Consider the following 17,820-nt stretch of genomic DNA (forward strand, 5'->3'; position numbering starts at 1 on the left):
GGAGGTCAGACTGACAAGACTGTGTGGCCGTGGCTATGGGGGTGGGAGAGGAAGGTGTGAAGGGTGGCTTCTGGCTTCCACGCTTGTACACCTGGATTCACTACAGTGCTGATCAGGGAGGTAGGGAACACAGGAACGGACCCGGCTTGGAAGGAGGATTCTGACTCTTAGTCAAGTTGAGTTTGAGGTGCCTTGAGACATTCAAGGGAAGATGTCCAATAAGTAGTTGAACATATGGGTCTGGAGCTCAGAGGAGAGGGCAAAACTGGAGATGCAGATATGGAGTCCTCAGGCTGTGGATGGCCGTGGAATAGGAAGCCATGGGTGTGATGAGATGGCCCAGGGAGTGAGCACGGGGTGAGAAGAAAGAGGGCCCAGGATCGAGCCCTGGGAGATTGTTAATGCTGCGGGAAGGAGGAAGAACCCTAAAAGGCACTGGAGCAGGCGTAGCCTGGGAAGTGAAAAGAAAACCAAATGTGATCATACAATAGAAGATTGTGTGTGGTTTCAAGACCTGGGGAGCGGCTATCAGTGTCCATGATGCTGAGTGGTCCAGTCAGGTGGAGAAAGTGAGGGAACACAATCCTTTCAAGAATTTAGCTGTGTTGGGGTTGGGGAGCATACGGGGTCTGACAATTAAGTTTGTGAACTCACTCTAGAAAAAGTGCTGCCTACCTCATTCCTGAATATCACTACGGTCACCTTTGAAGCACTCCCCTTGGGAAGCTGTGCACCGACGCCAGAGCCTAGTCCACCCTTCAAAGCAATTTTGAAACTCTTTTTCTGGAATGGCCATCAGAGCTGTCGTCATATTACCCTTGATGTCCTGAATGTCATCCAAATGTCTTCCTTTCAATATTTCTTCTGGTAAAGAAAGAAGTCATTGAGGCCTGGATCAGGTGGGTAGGGAGAGTGTTCCAATACAGTTATTTGGTGACTGGCTAAAAACTCCCTTACATGCAAGAGCCATGAATTGTTGGGGAAAATTTCAGGTCGTCTAACTTTTTCACACAGCCCGTTCAGCGCCCAAATAGTAATAACCTTGGTTATCTGTTTGTCCAGTTGGTACAAATTCATGATGAATAATCTTTCTGATACCAAAAATAAGTTAGCAACATTGTTGCAACAAGCCCACGAACTTGTCAGACGCGGTAGATACATATATCTTCTGCATCACGGTCAGCTGCCTCAAGACCTTTTCTTTCACTGTAGAAGCTTTTCCTTAATTACCAACCTGCACATATTCCAAGGACGTGAAATGGGGGTGTGGGTTGTGGGTGTCCAATTTAAAACCGCATCAAAGAACAACTCTGAATCAGCAGGGCATCACCTCAGGCCCGTGGACCATGTTACCAGTTCTCAAGTAGCATTTGATAGGAGCTCATATTACCTTTTAATGGCTTTTCCCTTTTTTATCCCAGGAGAGGTAGGATCCCATTATTCATTCCCCTCTTCCCTGGAAGAGAGAAGGAGTGGCCAATTTCAGTCAAAATTTTAAGAAAGAGGAATCTTTCAGAAGACCCTTAATATCCTCTTTGTCCCTTAGCCTCCACCTTCACAAACTTCTCAAAAGAGTTGTCCACACTTCCGCAAATTCCACTTCTAATCTACCGTCCTCTTCATGGACATCGTCTCATCAAGGTCACCGATGGCCAGCAAACCTCTAGACCCAAGCCAAGTTTCACTGTGAACTTATGGCTGCCCTTGATACCTGATCACTTCCTGGGTGAAACTCTTCTTTCAGTCTGTCCCAGTGTCCCACTCTCCTGGTTTCTTCTGTTAATAAAAAATCATCCAGACTTTGGAAATAGGAAAAAAGAACAGGAAAAAGAACTACACTGATATTCTTTCAATGTAGTGCCAGGTGTACCTATTTTGCCCAGGGGTTATTGATTCTCTAGGGATGTGTACCTTTGTGTACCTTCCGATTTACTATCTATTAGGGCATTTTACAGCTCTGTAAGGGTAGAAGTTAATTTATAGAAAATTCATAATGAGCAAACAATTCTTGTCCAATAGCGATGCAAATGTTTTCTATCTGGTAGAAAAGGAAACCCCAAAGGTTACAGTTTTTTTGCCTTGTAGGACATTAAATTGTGTTGTTACATTAATTTCTGTGTTCTTTTGACTGACCAACTCTGTATTCATTCCCAAATTCTTTTTTGAACCAGTGTTAATATCTTTTCGATGTCTTCATCCCCTAATGAATGAATAAAAGCTTTGACATGTGTTCATTTCATATTGGGGAGTCATGTTTTTCAACTTTTCTTTTTTTTTAAGATTTTATTGGGGAAGGGAACAGGACTTTATTGGGGAACAGTGCGTACTTCCAGGATTTTTTCCAAGTCAAGTTGTTGTCTTTTCAATCGTAGTTGTGGAGGGCGCAGTTCAGCTCCAGGTCCAGTTGCCTTTGTTAGTTGCAGGGGGCACAGCCCACCATCCCTTGCAGGAGTCAACGAGTTGAACCGGCGTCCTTGTAGTTGAGAGCCCACTGGCCCAAGCGGGAATCAAATCTTCGGCGTTAGGGGAATGGAGCTCCAACCACCTGAGCCACCGGGACAGCTCTCAACTTGTTCAAGAATTATTTTTGACCACTTCTGTTTCCATGGCCCCACTTCAGCAGGCTGCACCGAGGACAGGAAAGGGGGGCGGGTGGTGAGTCAGGTGACTAAAAAGAGACAAAGACATGAAGGGCTTTCCTGACGGAAGTCTAGGAACCCTGGGGTTAGCCTGATGCCCTGACTTGCTCTGGATTTCTAATTCTCCTGCCAGCTAGAGCTCTGCCACAGGAGCTGGTTCTCCCTGAACGCAGTGCCTGAGTCCTCAAGCCACAAGGCTCCTCCCACCCTGCAGGGTGAGAGGCCTGCCCAGCCTTTTCTGCTTTTCCGGGTGTCCATAGCTGAGAAGGGATTCCTCCTCTCCTCATTCCCCAACCCCTCAGGCCTAGAAAACACGTGTAATGGTGGGGTTTGTCACTGTCGCCCAAAGCTAGCCACCCCAAGCACAAACTTTCTCTGAAATGTTCTTAAAAATTCACACAAATGCATTCCATGCATGCAACCCCATTTTGTAACTAGTGTCCCTTTTGTCAAAACTAGCCCTCTCAAGAGCTCCATCTTTTTTGTCCTGTGATTTAGCCCACATTTAAGAAGAACTGATGCACTGTGTCCCTTCTATTTGATCCTGTATCTACATGTAATTATCTCATTGAACCCTCACACCTCCTTTGGGGGTGAGGAATGTCCCATATTACTGCTGAAGCAGCTGAGATTCTGAAGTGGTAAGTGGCTTGCCCAAGGTCACACATGGTGTAAGGAGCGGAACCAGCCAGTTTTGATGCTGATCATGCTCTCTCTTGGTTTATAATTATTTGTTCCTCCATGATCATAGCTGGCAGGTCCTCAGGGACCCCAGGGTCCCACCCATGCCCTCCTGAGATGGGAAGACAGGCCCAGAAAGGGACCAGAACTAGCTCAAGTTAACACGGGGAGGAAGGTGCAAAATCTGGACTCAAAGCAAAAACTGCCCTCTGGAAGCTTATAGGACACTCCCCCTCTCCCAACCAAGCTCTTGTTGAAATGTCTGCAAGAAACCATGTTCAGAACCTTACAGTGGACTAAGCCCTCTGGAGTCAGGAAATTGAGGGTTAAGCTCTGGCCTTTGGGCAGCTCACTACCCTCTCGGAGTCTCAATTTTTGTGTATGTAAACTGGGTCAATTATTGGGACACCTGAAAAAGACTAACGTTGTTAGTAAGGCAAATACATTGTAAACCTACAGAATACCTAGAGGTGACAGACCAAAGCTCATTCTGGGCTCTGGAGCCAGATTAGATTGTCTAGGCTCAGATCCAGGTTTTTGTCTCTTAAATAGTCTGTCACCTTAAGTAAATTTTTATGCCTCAGTTTCCTTATATGTGAAATGGGGACTAACACTACCTACTACTTCATAGGGTTGTTGTAGGGATTCAAGCGCTTGTAACAGTCACTGGCACGTAATGACCTCTTAGTAAAGTTAGCTTTCATTACAGGCTTACTGCTCTAGGCGTAACTGTTAGTTCTAAGCCCAGAAAATACCGATCTCCTCCAGGCCCTGCCCCCTCCAACAGGCCCGTCCCCATCTCCATTCGGTCCCGCCTCCTCATCTCCAGGTCCCGCTCCAGCCTGCCCGGGTTCCTCCTGCCACCAGGGGGCGGCAGCGCTAAAGGGGGAGGGGCATTCTAACTGAAGCTGGCGACGCTCTAGGTAGCGGCGGCGGCTGCTCTGTAGCCAGTGGCGGCGGCGCTCTAGCCAGCGGGTGTGCGGGGCGGGCTCTCAGTGGTGCGGCCGGCGGGCGGCGATGGCGGCCGTACGGGGCCTGCGAGTGTCGGTGAAGGCGGAGGCCCCAGCGGGGCCGGCCTTGGGGCTCCCATCGCCTGAGGCGGACTCCGGTTTGGAGCGTGGCGAGCCGGAGCCCATGGAGGTGGAGGAGGGCGAACTGGAGATCGTGCCGGTGCGGCGCTCGCTGAAGGAACTGATCCCGGTACGGGCGGGGGACGGTGGGCGAGGAGGAGGAGGTCGCTAAGAGAGCGAGTGCCCCGCGCCGAAGCGGGCCGGAAAGGGAGGCGGCCGGCGCCCGGGCTGGGGGAAAAGTCAGGGGAAGGGGAGCGAGGGGGGCGAGCGCGGGGGGTGGGGGAAGGGGGCTCCAGGCTGGAGGCGAGACCCGGAGCGAGAGAAAGGACGCTGGGGCGCCCGGAAATGGGTGTTGAGGGGGCTGGAGGAGGTGGGGTAGAGCTGGAGGGTACTTAAGGACGTCCCTTTCGCTGCCCCTCTGAGCTAGTCTGTGCAAGGGGGTGATTGAGGAGGGGCTGGGATTGTCTAGGGGCTTGAGATAAAGGGGGAACCCCAGGCGGGAACAGGACCAAAAGTGGCCCAGAAAGAACTGTGGCGCCAGCATCCAGCCCTCCTTGTGGGTCGTGCTCCGGTGGAGCTGGTGTCTGTAAAACCTAGCACTCGCGGGTTTCTCTTGGAAGGGTGGGACTTGTCAGCAGCAGGAACTCAGTGTTTCTGTTGTGGCTTGAGGGCCGTCTTGTCCCCCATGCAGCCCCACTGCTATGTAGCACCTACACCGTGGCCCCAGCATCTGACCCTTAATGAACCCAGAACATCAGCGAACAGCAGTGGTCCTTGGTCTGTTTTTTTAATCACAATGGAGATACTGAGAGGTGTTTTGCTTGTGGTTTGGTGGTCCAGTGTCCGGTTCTTATGGCTGGTCTCAGACCTGCATGGCTCTTCTCAAGTACTTAATTTCTCACCCAACACAAACTACTTTTTACCACGTCAGCAAGACATGCTTTTAAATTGAAATTATGGGGAGAGGTGAAGGTGGGAATCACTAAAGATAGCAAATGATAGTGATTCTGGTAGCAAGGATGAACAAAGTGGCATTTTACCATTAACTACATTGTATCATTTAAATATTACCCAGGTTGTGAAGTCGACATCATCCCTTTATTCGTTCAGTTTAACGTGTGTCTATTGCATCCCTCACTACAGGTGCCTGGCACAATCCTAGGCACTTGATCAAGATCAAACTCCCTCCTGGAGTTTATGTTCCAGTTGGAGGACACAAGTAACAATTTCTGATAGTGGTAAATGCTATGAAGAGAATAAAACATGTTAATGGGAACAAAAGTGCAGAGGGCGGGGGGCGGGGTGCAAAATGGGCAGCAGAATGGGATAGGATGATCAGGGAAGTCGTCGGAGATAGTGACATTTAAGCCAAACCCTAAACGACAAAAAGGAGCCAACCATGTGCAGACTTGGAAGAGAGTGTTCCCAGCAAGGGCAACAGTAAGTGCAGAGACTGAGATGGGAACAAGATTGTTTTGTTGGAGAAATGGAAAGTTCTGCAGCATAAGTGAAAGAGGTCAGGAAGGCCTAGATACGAGGGTGGATACCTAGGCCCAGAGAGGCCAAAGGAAATTGCACAGTGTTGTGTAATCTGTGAACTGCGACTTGAGTCCTGAGCTTCCAAATCCCACCCTCTTCACTGCACTGTGCTGTTTTCCCTTGGAGGTCTGGGTGAGTCGGGGCTTTCTGCATTTTGGTGAGGGCTTGTGCTCCACCTGGTGGCCTGGCCTGGTGCCTTTGATCTGTCTGGGTTGGAGGGAGAAGTGGACGTTTTTCACGAAAGCCTTTAGATTTTCACTTACACAGGTACTTTCAATAGATGGAATTACTTCAGGTGTTGCACAGGCTCTGATCTAGAAAAGACTTCTCATTAAGGTGGTTGATGGCTACCAGGGAGTCCCTGGGATGTTGTTTCCTCATAATAAGGGTTGTGAGGGTAGGGGAAGGATTGCTGAAGCGAATGACTATTCAAAAGGCATCAGCTGTCTTTTATTATGAGATTTTCCTCAATAGCTGTAAGCATTTCATACATTTCCCCCTCGTGTTAGGACACAAGCAGAAGATATGAAAATAAGGCTGGCAGCTTCATCACCGGAATCGATGTCACCTCCAAGGTAAGACAGACCAGGATTTATTTATTCATTTTGAGAAGCGGGTGAACTTCGTCCCTAGGACTTGTGGAACTGCAGTTATTCTTTACCTCCTATTTTGTTTTGCTGCAGAATTAAACATTTTTAACTTAAATTTCATATTATACAATGATGCCTTTGTGCATTCTGGAAACATCTGGGCAATATTTTGTTCTCATATTCACGACAAGATGAAAATCACAATACCAGGGTGACTGCGTAACCACATCCAAGAGAAAGTTCTGCACTGGGAATGCTTTTTTTATGCTATGTCCCTTCTTTAAAAGTGCATATACTGTTTCCACTTTAAATGAAACAAAACATGAATAATAGCATTATATTGCTATATTGGCTGTATAAAAGCAAAAATAAAAATAAATATGTCATGCCTATGTTTTATCTGGGTCTCAGTCTGTCAGATGGCTTAAAGGCCAAAAGAAAAAACTGACCTTTTAGACAAGAAAATAAAGTGAAGATGTTTTCCTGTTGTAATTGAAAAAGAAGTGGACTGCACTGTTCTTAATCCTACAGTTTGCCATTATGTGAAACAGATATATGGGGGAAAGGGTAGTAATCCCAGAACTGATACTTAAATTATGGCTAAAGGAAGGTAGATTGTTTGCACTGGCAAGATGTAAGTGAAGAAAATTAGCATAACTATTGGGAAGTAACAGAAGTGTTGCTGCTTTACCAATCCCCACAAGCTTTCTATAGTCAGACCTTCAATTAGTGTGGCAAAGTTAATACACAGTGAAGGGTTCCTAAGAGCTATCCGAAACCCACAGTCGGACCTGATTTATTTTAGCTCTTGAAAAAACTTATGAAGCTGATTATTTTGTTTTTCAGTGAAGCGTCAATGCTTCTTGTCACTTAAGGATGCAAACTGGCAATTCCATAGACACAAGCCTAGAATAGAAGACAGAGTTTCTTTGCCTCAATGTTATTTTTAAACCAGGAAAAAGCCTTAGGGAGTGGACTGCTCAGGCATACATAATGTGGAAGAATGCGATAGGTGTGATTACCATGCAGACAGTGTGAAGTGGGCGTGGTGGTAGGGCTCCTAGAAATAGCACTGAGATCAGAAGATCTGCCCCCCCTTACTAGCTGAAGTACCTCCCGCAAACCTTTTAACTATTTTGTGCCTCAGTTTCTGCACCTGGAAAATTGGGAAGTTGAGATTGTTTGGTTGTAATTTGTTCAAAGACTGATTGCTAATAATAAATGAAATGTCAGAGAACTAAAGCATTTATTACTCATTGAATCAACAAATATTCACTGAATTCCTACGCTTCTCCAGACACCATGATAGGCATAGAATCATCATGAAGATTATTGCAAATTATAGCAGCGTTAGTGTATGCCTTCCTAGTAATTGACTTTGAATATCCAGTTCTCTTGAAAAAATTATTAAAGGTACATTGTTGCTTATTTCTCCTGATTTATTTTACAGTTGTCACTGATGCATTATGTTGTGTTTGTGATTGTGTGTGTGATTTAACTTTCCTCGTCCATTGAAACATGGCTTTTTCTGTACCGTCTAGGAAGCAATTGAAAAGAAAGAGCAGCGAGCCAAGCGCTTCCATTTTCGATCAGAAGTAAATCTTGCCCAAAGAAATGTAGCCTTGGACCGAGACATGATGAAGAAAGGTACGGGGCGTTTCAGGGGAATTTTTCCCTCATTTCCCCAAAGAATAACTTTTCCCTGCTTGGCCTTGTGCTTCTGGCCTTGCCTTGCATGTCCAGGTCTCATCCAGATACTCCCAAAGGAAGAGAACTTGTGAAGTCTCCATTTCTGAGGTGACCTGTTTAAAGTCGAGCTGCTGTTAACTGTGTCTCAGATGTTACAGCTGAAAAAAAAGAGATTGTCTTATCAGAGGAGGCCCAAAGCAAGTCACCCAGTGAGTGGCAGAGCTGAGATTAGAACCTATGCTTCTATAGACTTTTACTCATTTTCTGCTTTTATCACAGAAGGCTTAACTTTTCTTTCCCTTTAAACGCAGTGGACGTGTATCGCCGTGAGACCTTCTTTTAGGGGAATCAGAACAATATTGAGATTGGTGAGGGAAAGTCATCAATACTTCTGTTGATACAGGCTTGTGATTTTATTTAATTTTTGTGTTTTGTTAGGGTATTTTGCTTCCTAGAACTCACCATGAATTATAGAGAGTAATATGCCCCAGTCTTCTGAAACAATTTATAAATAAAAGGGAAAGTTATTACTTTTTTAGTGAGTTCATTGCCTAATTTATTATTCCACTTTAATATAAATCCACGAATACAAAAGGTCTCCCTCTGTTGTATTTACAAACTTGGGTATTTGTGAAGGGCTTAATTAATAGGCAGACCTGAATGTATGTTAAAGGTCTGTACTCATCTGTGTGAGTTTCTCTAGGCTTGCATGTTGAATGACTGAAAAAATAGTCTCTATTTATTGGGAACGTGCTCTCTTACCAGGCACTGTTTTAATTAGCATGTTGCATATTCATTTCTTTCTCACAATGAGGGATATATTTTTTATTCCTCTTTTACAAAGAAGTAGAAATAGGCTCAGAGAAGTTTCATGAATGCCCATAGGTACATAAAGCTAGTAAAAGTAGTCAGGGTTTAGACCTGGGTTTATCTGACCCTAAAGCCTTGCTCTTAACTACTTTGCTGTATTACCTTATAATATGTGATATGATAGCGCAGACCCAACCTGCTCAGTCCATCCCAGGGGATGGAGTAGCTTAGATGCAGAGCTCAACTCTGGATGCTGCTTTACTTTTTTTCCTGCATCATGATTTCAAGTTGGAAATATGACCTTGCTTCCTTTGCAGGCTGAGTTTCCAGGCATCTGCCTGAGCAGCCTTCTGTTTCAGGAAAAGTCCTGTAAGGCCAAGGACAGCTGTGCAGCTTGGCATTCATGTACCTGCTTAGTCTGGGCCCAAGTAGAGTTCTCAAGCCTCTCTCATAACTCTACCTTGCAAGCAGGATAGTTTCACCACACCTGTTTACTTCTAGTCCTGTGAATATTCCGTGTGACGTCTTGCCTCTGATCTTGTTCGTGACTTTATCCCCGCTGATTTTGCCCTTCCTTATCCCCTGCTTTGTCTGGTTCAGATGTCATTTCCTCTGTGAAGCATCCCTAATCACCCACTCAAATTTCTTTCCTACCACTGTTGGAGCTCTTCAGGGTGCGAAAGCCCTCTTGGAATCTAGTCTCAATTCCTTTGTGAATGTGAGCAAGTTATTAAACCTTTTTAGGTCTCAGTCTCCTTGTCTGAGTAATGGGAATATGATACCTACCTGAATAGGATCACTTTGGGGGTTAAATGTTTTTTTTAATTTAATTTTTTTTTTTTTTAGAAAAGCTATCCTGAGCTCATGGCTCTAAAGATATGTACTCCTAAAAAGCAATAGATCTTCCGGGATGTCAGCTGGGGCAAGTTGCTCATTACACCCTGTTTTTCATCCAGGAAGCAGCATGGCCTAGGGTAGTGTTCCTGAACTCTGGAGAATCCTGCTGTCTATCCCAGATCAGTTTAAATTAGAATGGGAGATGGGAGGTGGGGGGGCGGGGGGCTAGGTCCCAGAGATATTTTTCTATCTCTCTAGGTATTTCTAATGTACAGTCAAGATTGAGAACCATTGATAATTGTGGTTGAAAGTGTGAGTTCTGAAGCCTGACTGCCTATGTGCAAATCCTGACCTGTCACTTTCTATAATAGCTCTGTGACCTTGGACAAGTTACTTAACCCCTAAGAACCTCAGTTTCCTCATCTGGAAAGGCAGATACCAGTAATTCTCCTAGGATTGTTGGGAGGCTCTAACAGAATGTTACAGTTGTTAGAGTGGTGTCTGGCACACAGTAAATCCCCAATAAACGTTAGTTATTATTACCATCATCTGGAATTTTCCATCTTCCAAGTAGTCGTCTAAGGGGCCCAGCCTCTTGGGTGAATGGGGACATTAGAATAAACATCTTAACTCCTACAGCCGCACTAGATATCAAGTTATTGCTTCCTAATACCAATTACAATAATAAAATACACCTATTGATAAATGTTTACTATGTGCTACTCTGCTATGTGGTTAATTTACCCTTTCAAGAGTCCTGTGAAGAGAAGGTATTTATCATCTCTGTTTTACTGATGGGGAAAATCTGGTGCTGAGAGGTTGAGAAACTTGCCCACAGCTAGGTACGTAGCAAGGTTGACATTTGAAGGCTGGCCTAACCGAAGCCCGTGTTCCTGACCTGCCAGCATTCTGGCCCAGAGTTTGGGAAATGCTGCACTGGACTATTTTGCAGGAACAGTGACGTGCTGCTGCTCTTGGGTAACTCGGTGTCAGGCAGCTTCAGTCTCTTTATCCCCAAAATCAAAGCTCTCGGGGTTGGAAGGGACCTTCGGGGTCATTAAAGTCCACTTCCTTCCAGCACTGCAGGCCCTTTGGCAAAGTTCCCAGGGGCCTTTTGGCTTCTGCCTGAACGTTTCCTAGCGATGGCAGTAGAACTATTTGTGAAGCCATCAGTTTTGGTTTGGGATATATATTGATACATGTTCCTTGTGTTGAACAGAAATTGCTTTCTAGTAATTTCTGTCTATTAGTTACTGTGGACCCTTAGAACAACATTAAGCCCTTTCTTCATTCACACAAAGACTAGTTCCTATGTGATTTATGTGATTTGACTCTCTGGTCTCCCTCCTCTAGACTCTTTCCAATTTTTAAATGTTCTTCATAAGGACATTTAATATAAGGTGAGGTGTAGATTCCAGATATGGTTGGATTCATGGAGAGTTTTGGCGGAACTATTACCACAGTCTCTGTCCTCACCATTTCATAATGTTGTACCCATCTTCTAGTCAACCAAAGCACCCCGGTCTTTCCCCCAGGAACTGCACCCATTAAGGCAGTCTTTCTCGTCTTGTACTTGAGGCACTGTTTAAAAATTAACCTTGTTATTTATCCCTATCAAGTTACATCTTGTTAATTTTAAGACTCCATTTCAACCTTTTGGGTTCATTTTCATCTTAACTGTACCTTTTAACATGTTAGCTACGCTCGTCACTTCGGCGTGCCTGGCTTCGGCATCTCCTTCCAGTCGTGGCTAAATGTCGAACAGGGTAATCCCATATTGTGCCATGAAACATAGATCCGTGAATTGTAAGCCTTAGTATCAGATCCACATGTCACTTGATTGGCATGAGGACCTAGCTTACATGCCTTAATGATCTCGAGACAGAACACCATCTATGGTATTATTTGAATTTCTTGGCCTGCTCATGATACCACAAAAAGAAATGAGGTTCGTGTGGCTTGCTTCTTTGTGAACTCACATCACTTTTCTATGGGAGAGTCTTAAAGATCATAGATTCTGTCTGATACGCTGCTTTTTAAAAAATTTCAGGGATTGACATTAATCTTTTCAATTTGTTGTTTGGGAATTTCTCTTTTCCCCTTTTAGGAAAATCAGTACAGGACGAGTCCGTCTCAAGGTTTTAAGGTACTTTGCTCCCTCCCTGTGACTTTTTAGAGATTGCTACTTAATTCTGAGATCTCAGCTACGTGTTTCAGTCACTACATTGGGATGTAATTTTGGTCTAGAAGATTTCAGTCTATTAAAACTAATTCTTATGCTTTCGAGAACTTTCTTGGATTTTAGTTCTACTTAATGATAGCTATTCTACTGTCAATTAGTAGAAACAGATAAACAGTTCTGCCTTTTTTCCCACATTATCTTCCTAAAGCAGTATTGCTCTAGACACTTTTTTAATACTGTCAGCATTTTTGATGAGCGTGTATAGTCTGGACTGTACCCTTTCTTCATGAGATGTTACACAAACAACTCATGCTTACCAAAGAAAATTTGAAAAGTAGAGTAAGAAGGAAAGTTGCCCACAGTCCACCACCCAAACCCAGTCATTGTCAATATTTTGTTTATTTCCTTCTAATTTTTTTCTGCACGTGGACTTTATTTTTTTTTTAATTTTTTTATTTTTTATATATTTTTTAAAGATTTTATTGGGGAAAGAGAACAGGTCTTTATTAGGGAACAGTGTGTACTTCCAGGACTTTTTTTTTTCCAAGTCAAGTTGTTGTCCTTTCAATCTTATTTGTGGAGGGCGCAGCTCAGCTCCAGGTCCAGTTGCCGTTTCTAGTTGCAGGGGGCTTAGCCCACCATCCCTTGCGGGACTCGAGGAATCGAACTGGCAACCTTGTGGTTGAGAGCCCAGTGGCCCATGTGGGAATCGAACCAGCAGCCTTCGGAGTTAGGAGCACAGAGCTCTGACTGCCTGAGCCACCGGGCCGGCTCTGGACTTTATGTTTGTTTCTCCTTTTCACTTGACAGTCTTGTCATCAGCCTTTTCCATAGCCGAATGTTAGTCTTTTAGAGTCTTACATTTCTTACACTCATTCATTCTTTTCCGTTTGTTGTTAGTACTTTACACTTTATCTGTCTCCCATATGTGTTCTTTGGCAAATTGTGCTCACCCAGGCTTTGGTGGCTTCTCTTTCCTTGGGATCACCTCTCATCCTCTGAGTTACTGTACTTAGTGTCTTCCACATTTTTTGATCATTCTAATCTGAAGCCATGGTATTGGCTACTTTTTCACTGGATTTTCAGAAATCTGCTTTCCTAAAGACTTGAGTTTTGTGTCCTACTACCTGTCATTTGTTGTCTTCGTTCCTTTAGAAAAATCCAAGATGGTACCCTCCCCACCTTGCTTGTAGTCAGTATTCAGTAAATGTCCAGTTCTTGTTCCTTAATGTATCTGTTCACCTCCTCCTCGACAGTCAGCTCTTTCTCATTGACTGGGCAGAAATCCGGGCTCCTGCTTTGTTTTATTTTAAGCAGTTACATTGTCAGCAAGGTGAGGAAGTATTGAGCATTCTCCATTGGCAATCTTCCATCAAATCCCGAGCTTAATAAAGTTTCCATCTCTAGTGGGTCTTGCCACTGTCAGTTTGGTTCTCTTTTGAGAAAGAACCTATTTTAATCCTCGAGCTGGGTGAGACTAGTTTATCTCTGCAGTGATATGGCTTTTGCATCTCTTTCTTTTATATCTCTAGCTGCTGCTTTTGAAGAAGATTATCCATTGCCCATTTCTAGATGTGTATACCATTCTCTACATTAAAATAACGATATCTGCGGCCAGAAGTTTTGTTCTTTACCTTCTGTTTTGTTTTTAAGATGTTTCCTTAACTGTAGGGTTTTTTTAAACTGTTGTAATGTTAAAGCAATGCTCTGATGCTCTTGGTATTTATTTTTGTTGTTTCTTTTGGTCTTTATTTTCTGTTTGTCTCACTGATGATTAAATCCTTGTTAGCAGATCAAAACCTCCTACAAGATCATTTCTCCCTGATCCTCAGTCTATTTCCTCTGCCATCACCAGGAGCTCTCCCTGTTGTTTGTTATCTTTTTCAGAACCATCTCTTTACTTCCCATGGGATCTTTCTCATCCCAACTCATGGCTTTTTTAGCTCACAGAACTGAGAGGGCCCCCTGGTCTAACCCCTTCAGTTTCCCATTCTGCATGCTAGAGTCACCCTGGATGTCCCATATGGACACCCATCTCATTTGGGCCTTTGTTCACTGTTGCACTGCTTGTCAATAATAAGGACTTGCTGGGATTCCTAAGTCTTAATGGCATCTCCGTCTTCATGAAGCTGGCTGGCAGGAAGGTCTACTCACCTATACAGCCTGGCTCACATCTACGTGGGCTCCCATTAAACCTGTCTTTTACTCTTTTCAAAATGGCAAAACAACTATTTAAAAATGTTTTATCTAAAGTATTCTCATGTATTTTACATAAAAGCACTATAGGACATATCAAAACATACTTGGGAGTAATGGACATTGAATTCTTGAAAGAATTACGACAGAGAAAGGAGGGAGAGAAGGGACATGGAGAGCTTACACAGGGCTGTTTTATGCATAACATTTTATTTGCCTCAAATCTTTTTAAGAAATTAAACATAAAGCTAGGTGTTGGGTCTACAGATACTTAAAAATTATTTTTTCTTATTGATATATTTGCATGTTTCACAAGTAAAAGGATTAAGTGAGGTAATGTATTGAAAGTATTTAGAAAATTAACACAGTCCTGGTAGGGCTGAGGTTCCTTTGTGCCCACAGCCTCAACCTTTCTTCCTCCCCAAAGATAACAACTGTTATCAGTGTGGAGTGAATCACACCAGGTCTTTTCCTAGATCTTTATTTTCCCAAATATGTACCCTTAGAAAGTATATGTTAGCTTTTTGTTTTAATTTTTTTAGTGTCATCACATGATACATGTTTTTCTGCTCCTTGCTTTTCTTACTCAATAAGGTGTCTTAGACTCTTTTGATGGTATATAAGTTATGTCATTGTTTCTAACTACATAGTATTCTGTTACGTGCACAACCACAATTGCTTTCATATACTTACTCCATGATACATGACTCTGATAACTACTGGGTTATTAGAAGTTGTGCTACAAAGAGCATCTCTGTGCGAGCTGCTGTGGGAAGCCACAGCTGTTTAGGAGAGATACTGAGAAATAGAATTCTGTGCCTCTGGGGCTGCTGCTAAACACCGATTGTGGTGGACACTCCCAATTTGTCCTTCCTTCAGAGTGGCTGTGCCACTTCACACTCCCGCCAGCAGAGGGAGTGGCTCTTTTCCCCCACAGTAGCAACAGTTGGTAATAAAAGGCAAAGTTTATAAAAATCTAGTTGATGAAAACTGATATCTTGTTTCAATATGCACTTTCCTAATTAGTTGTGAGGTCAGTCATCTTTCATATGTTTATTGTATTTCCTGTTGTGTGAATTGCCTGCTCATGTCCTTTGCCTATTTTTATTTTGGATTGTCATTTTCTTAATTGATTTGTAGGGTTTCTTTAATTTCCTTCCTTGCTTTATACCCAGGGGAGACCCTTCTTGTTTTTCAGAAATTGTCTTAACTATTGCACATTTCTCTTTGACATATATTTTAAATCAGTTTTTCAAGTTCAATGAATAATCCTGTTGAATTTGGTATTACTTTAATTAATACAGGTTAATTTGGGGAGAGAGATACCGTGTATTTTATCAACACTATTTGTTTAATCTTTCTCAGCCAAATATGTCTGTTCTGAATTCAGCCATTTGTTTAAAGCTATTGGTCTGTGATAAAAATTAAAATAGTTGACCTTGCTGTCATGTCTCATTTTCTTTTGAAATGATTGCTATCTCGTTCAGCATATTTCTTTTCTAAACACGTTATCTACACTGTTATAAAGGGGTACTGGAGGATGCGCAATAGCAGATGGTAAAATTGTGTCATCTTTTCTGTGTCTTGTTTTTCTAGCAATCCCTAAAGTGAGACTAGAGACAATCTACATTTGCGGAGTAGATGAGATGAGTACCCAGGACATCTTTTCCTATTTTAAAGAATATCCTCCGGCTCACATTGAATGGTTGGATGACACCTCCTGTAAGTACACCCAAGTTTTCTGTTGAATATGCTTTTGGGTTTTGGTTTTTTGGGGTTTTTTGTTTTGTTTTGTTTTTAGATTATTGTGGTGTTTTTTTTTAAGATTTTATTGGGGAAGGGGAACAGGACTTTATTGGGGAACAGTGTGTACTTCCAGGACTTTTTTCCAAGTCAAGTTGTTGTCCTTTCAATCTTAGTTGTGGAGGGTGCAGCTCAGCTCCAGGTCCAGTTTGCCATTGCTAGTTGCAGGGGGCGCTGTCCACCATCCCCGCAAGGAGTCGAGAAATCGAACTGGCAACCTTGTGGTTGAGAGGACGCGCTGAGCTCAGCGGCAGCTCAGCTCAAGGTGCCGTGTTCAATCTTAGTTGCAGGGCGCGCTACCCACCATGCCTTGCGGGAGTCGAGGAACCGAACTGGCAGCCTTGTGGTTGAGAGCCCACTGGCCCATGTGGGAATCGAACCGGCAGCCTTCGGAGTTAGGAGCATGGAGCTCCAACTGCCTGAGCCACTGGGCCAGCCCTGTTTTTTTTAAACTTATTTATTTTAAGTGTGTTTTTCCAGGACCCATCAGCTCCAAGTCCAGTAGTTGTTTCAGTCTAGTTGTGGAGGGTGCAGCTCACAGTGGCCCGTGTGGGGATTGAACCGGCAGCCTTGTTAAGAGCACCGCCTGTAACCAACTGAGCTAACCAGTCGCCCCAAATATGCTTTTGTTTTTGATTTTAAAAGTGTTCTTGCCATCTCAGCGTGAATGGTTATGGCTCAGACTACTTGTCTGTGCCTGACCTTTGCCATTAGCCCAGGAGAGGAAAAAATGCCCATTGATGAGAACCAGAATGCATTATCTTGTCTGCCAGGTTATACCCCAGGAGTATTCTAAGTCAGTTCAGAGGTGGTGACCAGGTTTGAGGAGGCTGGTTGCTGGCATCTGAGTCCAGTGTACATGATTGAGGTCTTTTTAACTCCCACAATTTACCAACAAGGGGTGGATCCAACTGAATAGACTTGGGGCTGAGGGCTACATTTTAAGGGCCTTAGACTTTGTCTTTGCAACTTGCCGTATAGAGGGCTGGCTCTGCCTAAGTGTCTCTAACCTAATACTGGACCAGAACCCTTTGACACTGTATCAGACCTCTCATCTCTGCTTGCTTTGGACTGTGTTTTCTGGAACTTCACCTGCTTACCCTAACATGTGAGCTGTTTCATTTGTGAATGTTATAACTGTAATTTTTAACTTGCCTCCCAGCTCCAAGTCTGGCGTGACCTCTGGTGACCACTTTGCTGGCTTCTTGACTCACTTCTAGTTTGGCTTTAGTTACTGCCAGCTTGCTGACCTACTAGGGTGTACCCTGTATAGCAGCCTGGTTTTCCGGATTGCTTTCTTTAGAAGATGTTGATTCAGTGTTTTCACTGAACTAAGAGGAAACATTACTGAGTAAAAGATGTTTCTCCTTTTTCCTTCTTCCTTAACAACATCCAAATCAGGGATTGGTAAACTTTTTCTCTAAAGGGTTGGATAATAAATATTTTTGGCTTTGCAGGCCATAATCTCTGTTGCATTTACTCAACTCTTCCATTGTAGCATGAATGTAGCCACATAGACAGCGCATAATGGAATGAGCCTGGTTGTTTTCCGTAGAACTTTATTTACAAAAACAGACGATGGATGTGTAGTTTATTGTACATTAATTATACCGAGATAAAGCTGGTCTACATATAAATAAAATAAATGACATTTGACAGACTGGATCTGGGCTGCAGGTTGTAGTTTGCTACCTACGGTTTAAGTCGTTAAAACTACCTAAGGGATATCAGTGTTGGAAGGACCCTTAGAAATATCCAGTTCAACTACCTCATACTGTACATCA

General features: G+C 43.6%; 1 protein-coding gene across 3 annotated transcripts in view; it reads left to right on the forward strand.

The window, feature by feature from the left end:
* The first annotated feature begins 4,280 nt into the window (after positions 1–4,280).
* Positions 4,281–17,820, forward strand: part of NCBP3 (nuclear cap binding subunit 3) — a 32,794-nt gene continuing 19,254 nt past the window's right edge. For 2 of the 3 annotated variants that reach the window (XM_033089540.1, XM_033089541.1), the window contains exons 1-4: positions 4,281–4,520; positions 6,439–6,504; positions 8,061–8,166; positions 15,830–15,955. In XM_033089540.1, the coding sequence (XP_032945431.1) occupies positions 4,338–4,520; positions 6,439–6,504; positions 8,061–8,166; positions 15,830–15,955 (481 nt within the window). In that variant the 5' untranslated portion in view covers positions 4,281–4,337. The remainder of the gene's footprint in view (positions 4,521–6,438; positions 6,505–8,060; positions 8,167–15,829; positions 15,956–17,820) is intronic. The other variant, XM_033089542.1, reaches the window with a different exon arrangement.

This window comes from Rhinolophus ferrumequinum, chromosome 21 (genome assembly GCF_004115265.2).
Source record: "Rhinolophus ferrumequinum isolate MPI-CBG mRhiFer1 chromosome 21, mRhiFer1_v1.p, whole genome shotgun sequence".
Lineage (NCBI taxonomy): Eukaryota > Metazoa > Chordata > Mammalia > Chiroptera > Rhinolophidae > Rhinolophus > Rhinolophus ferrumequinum.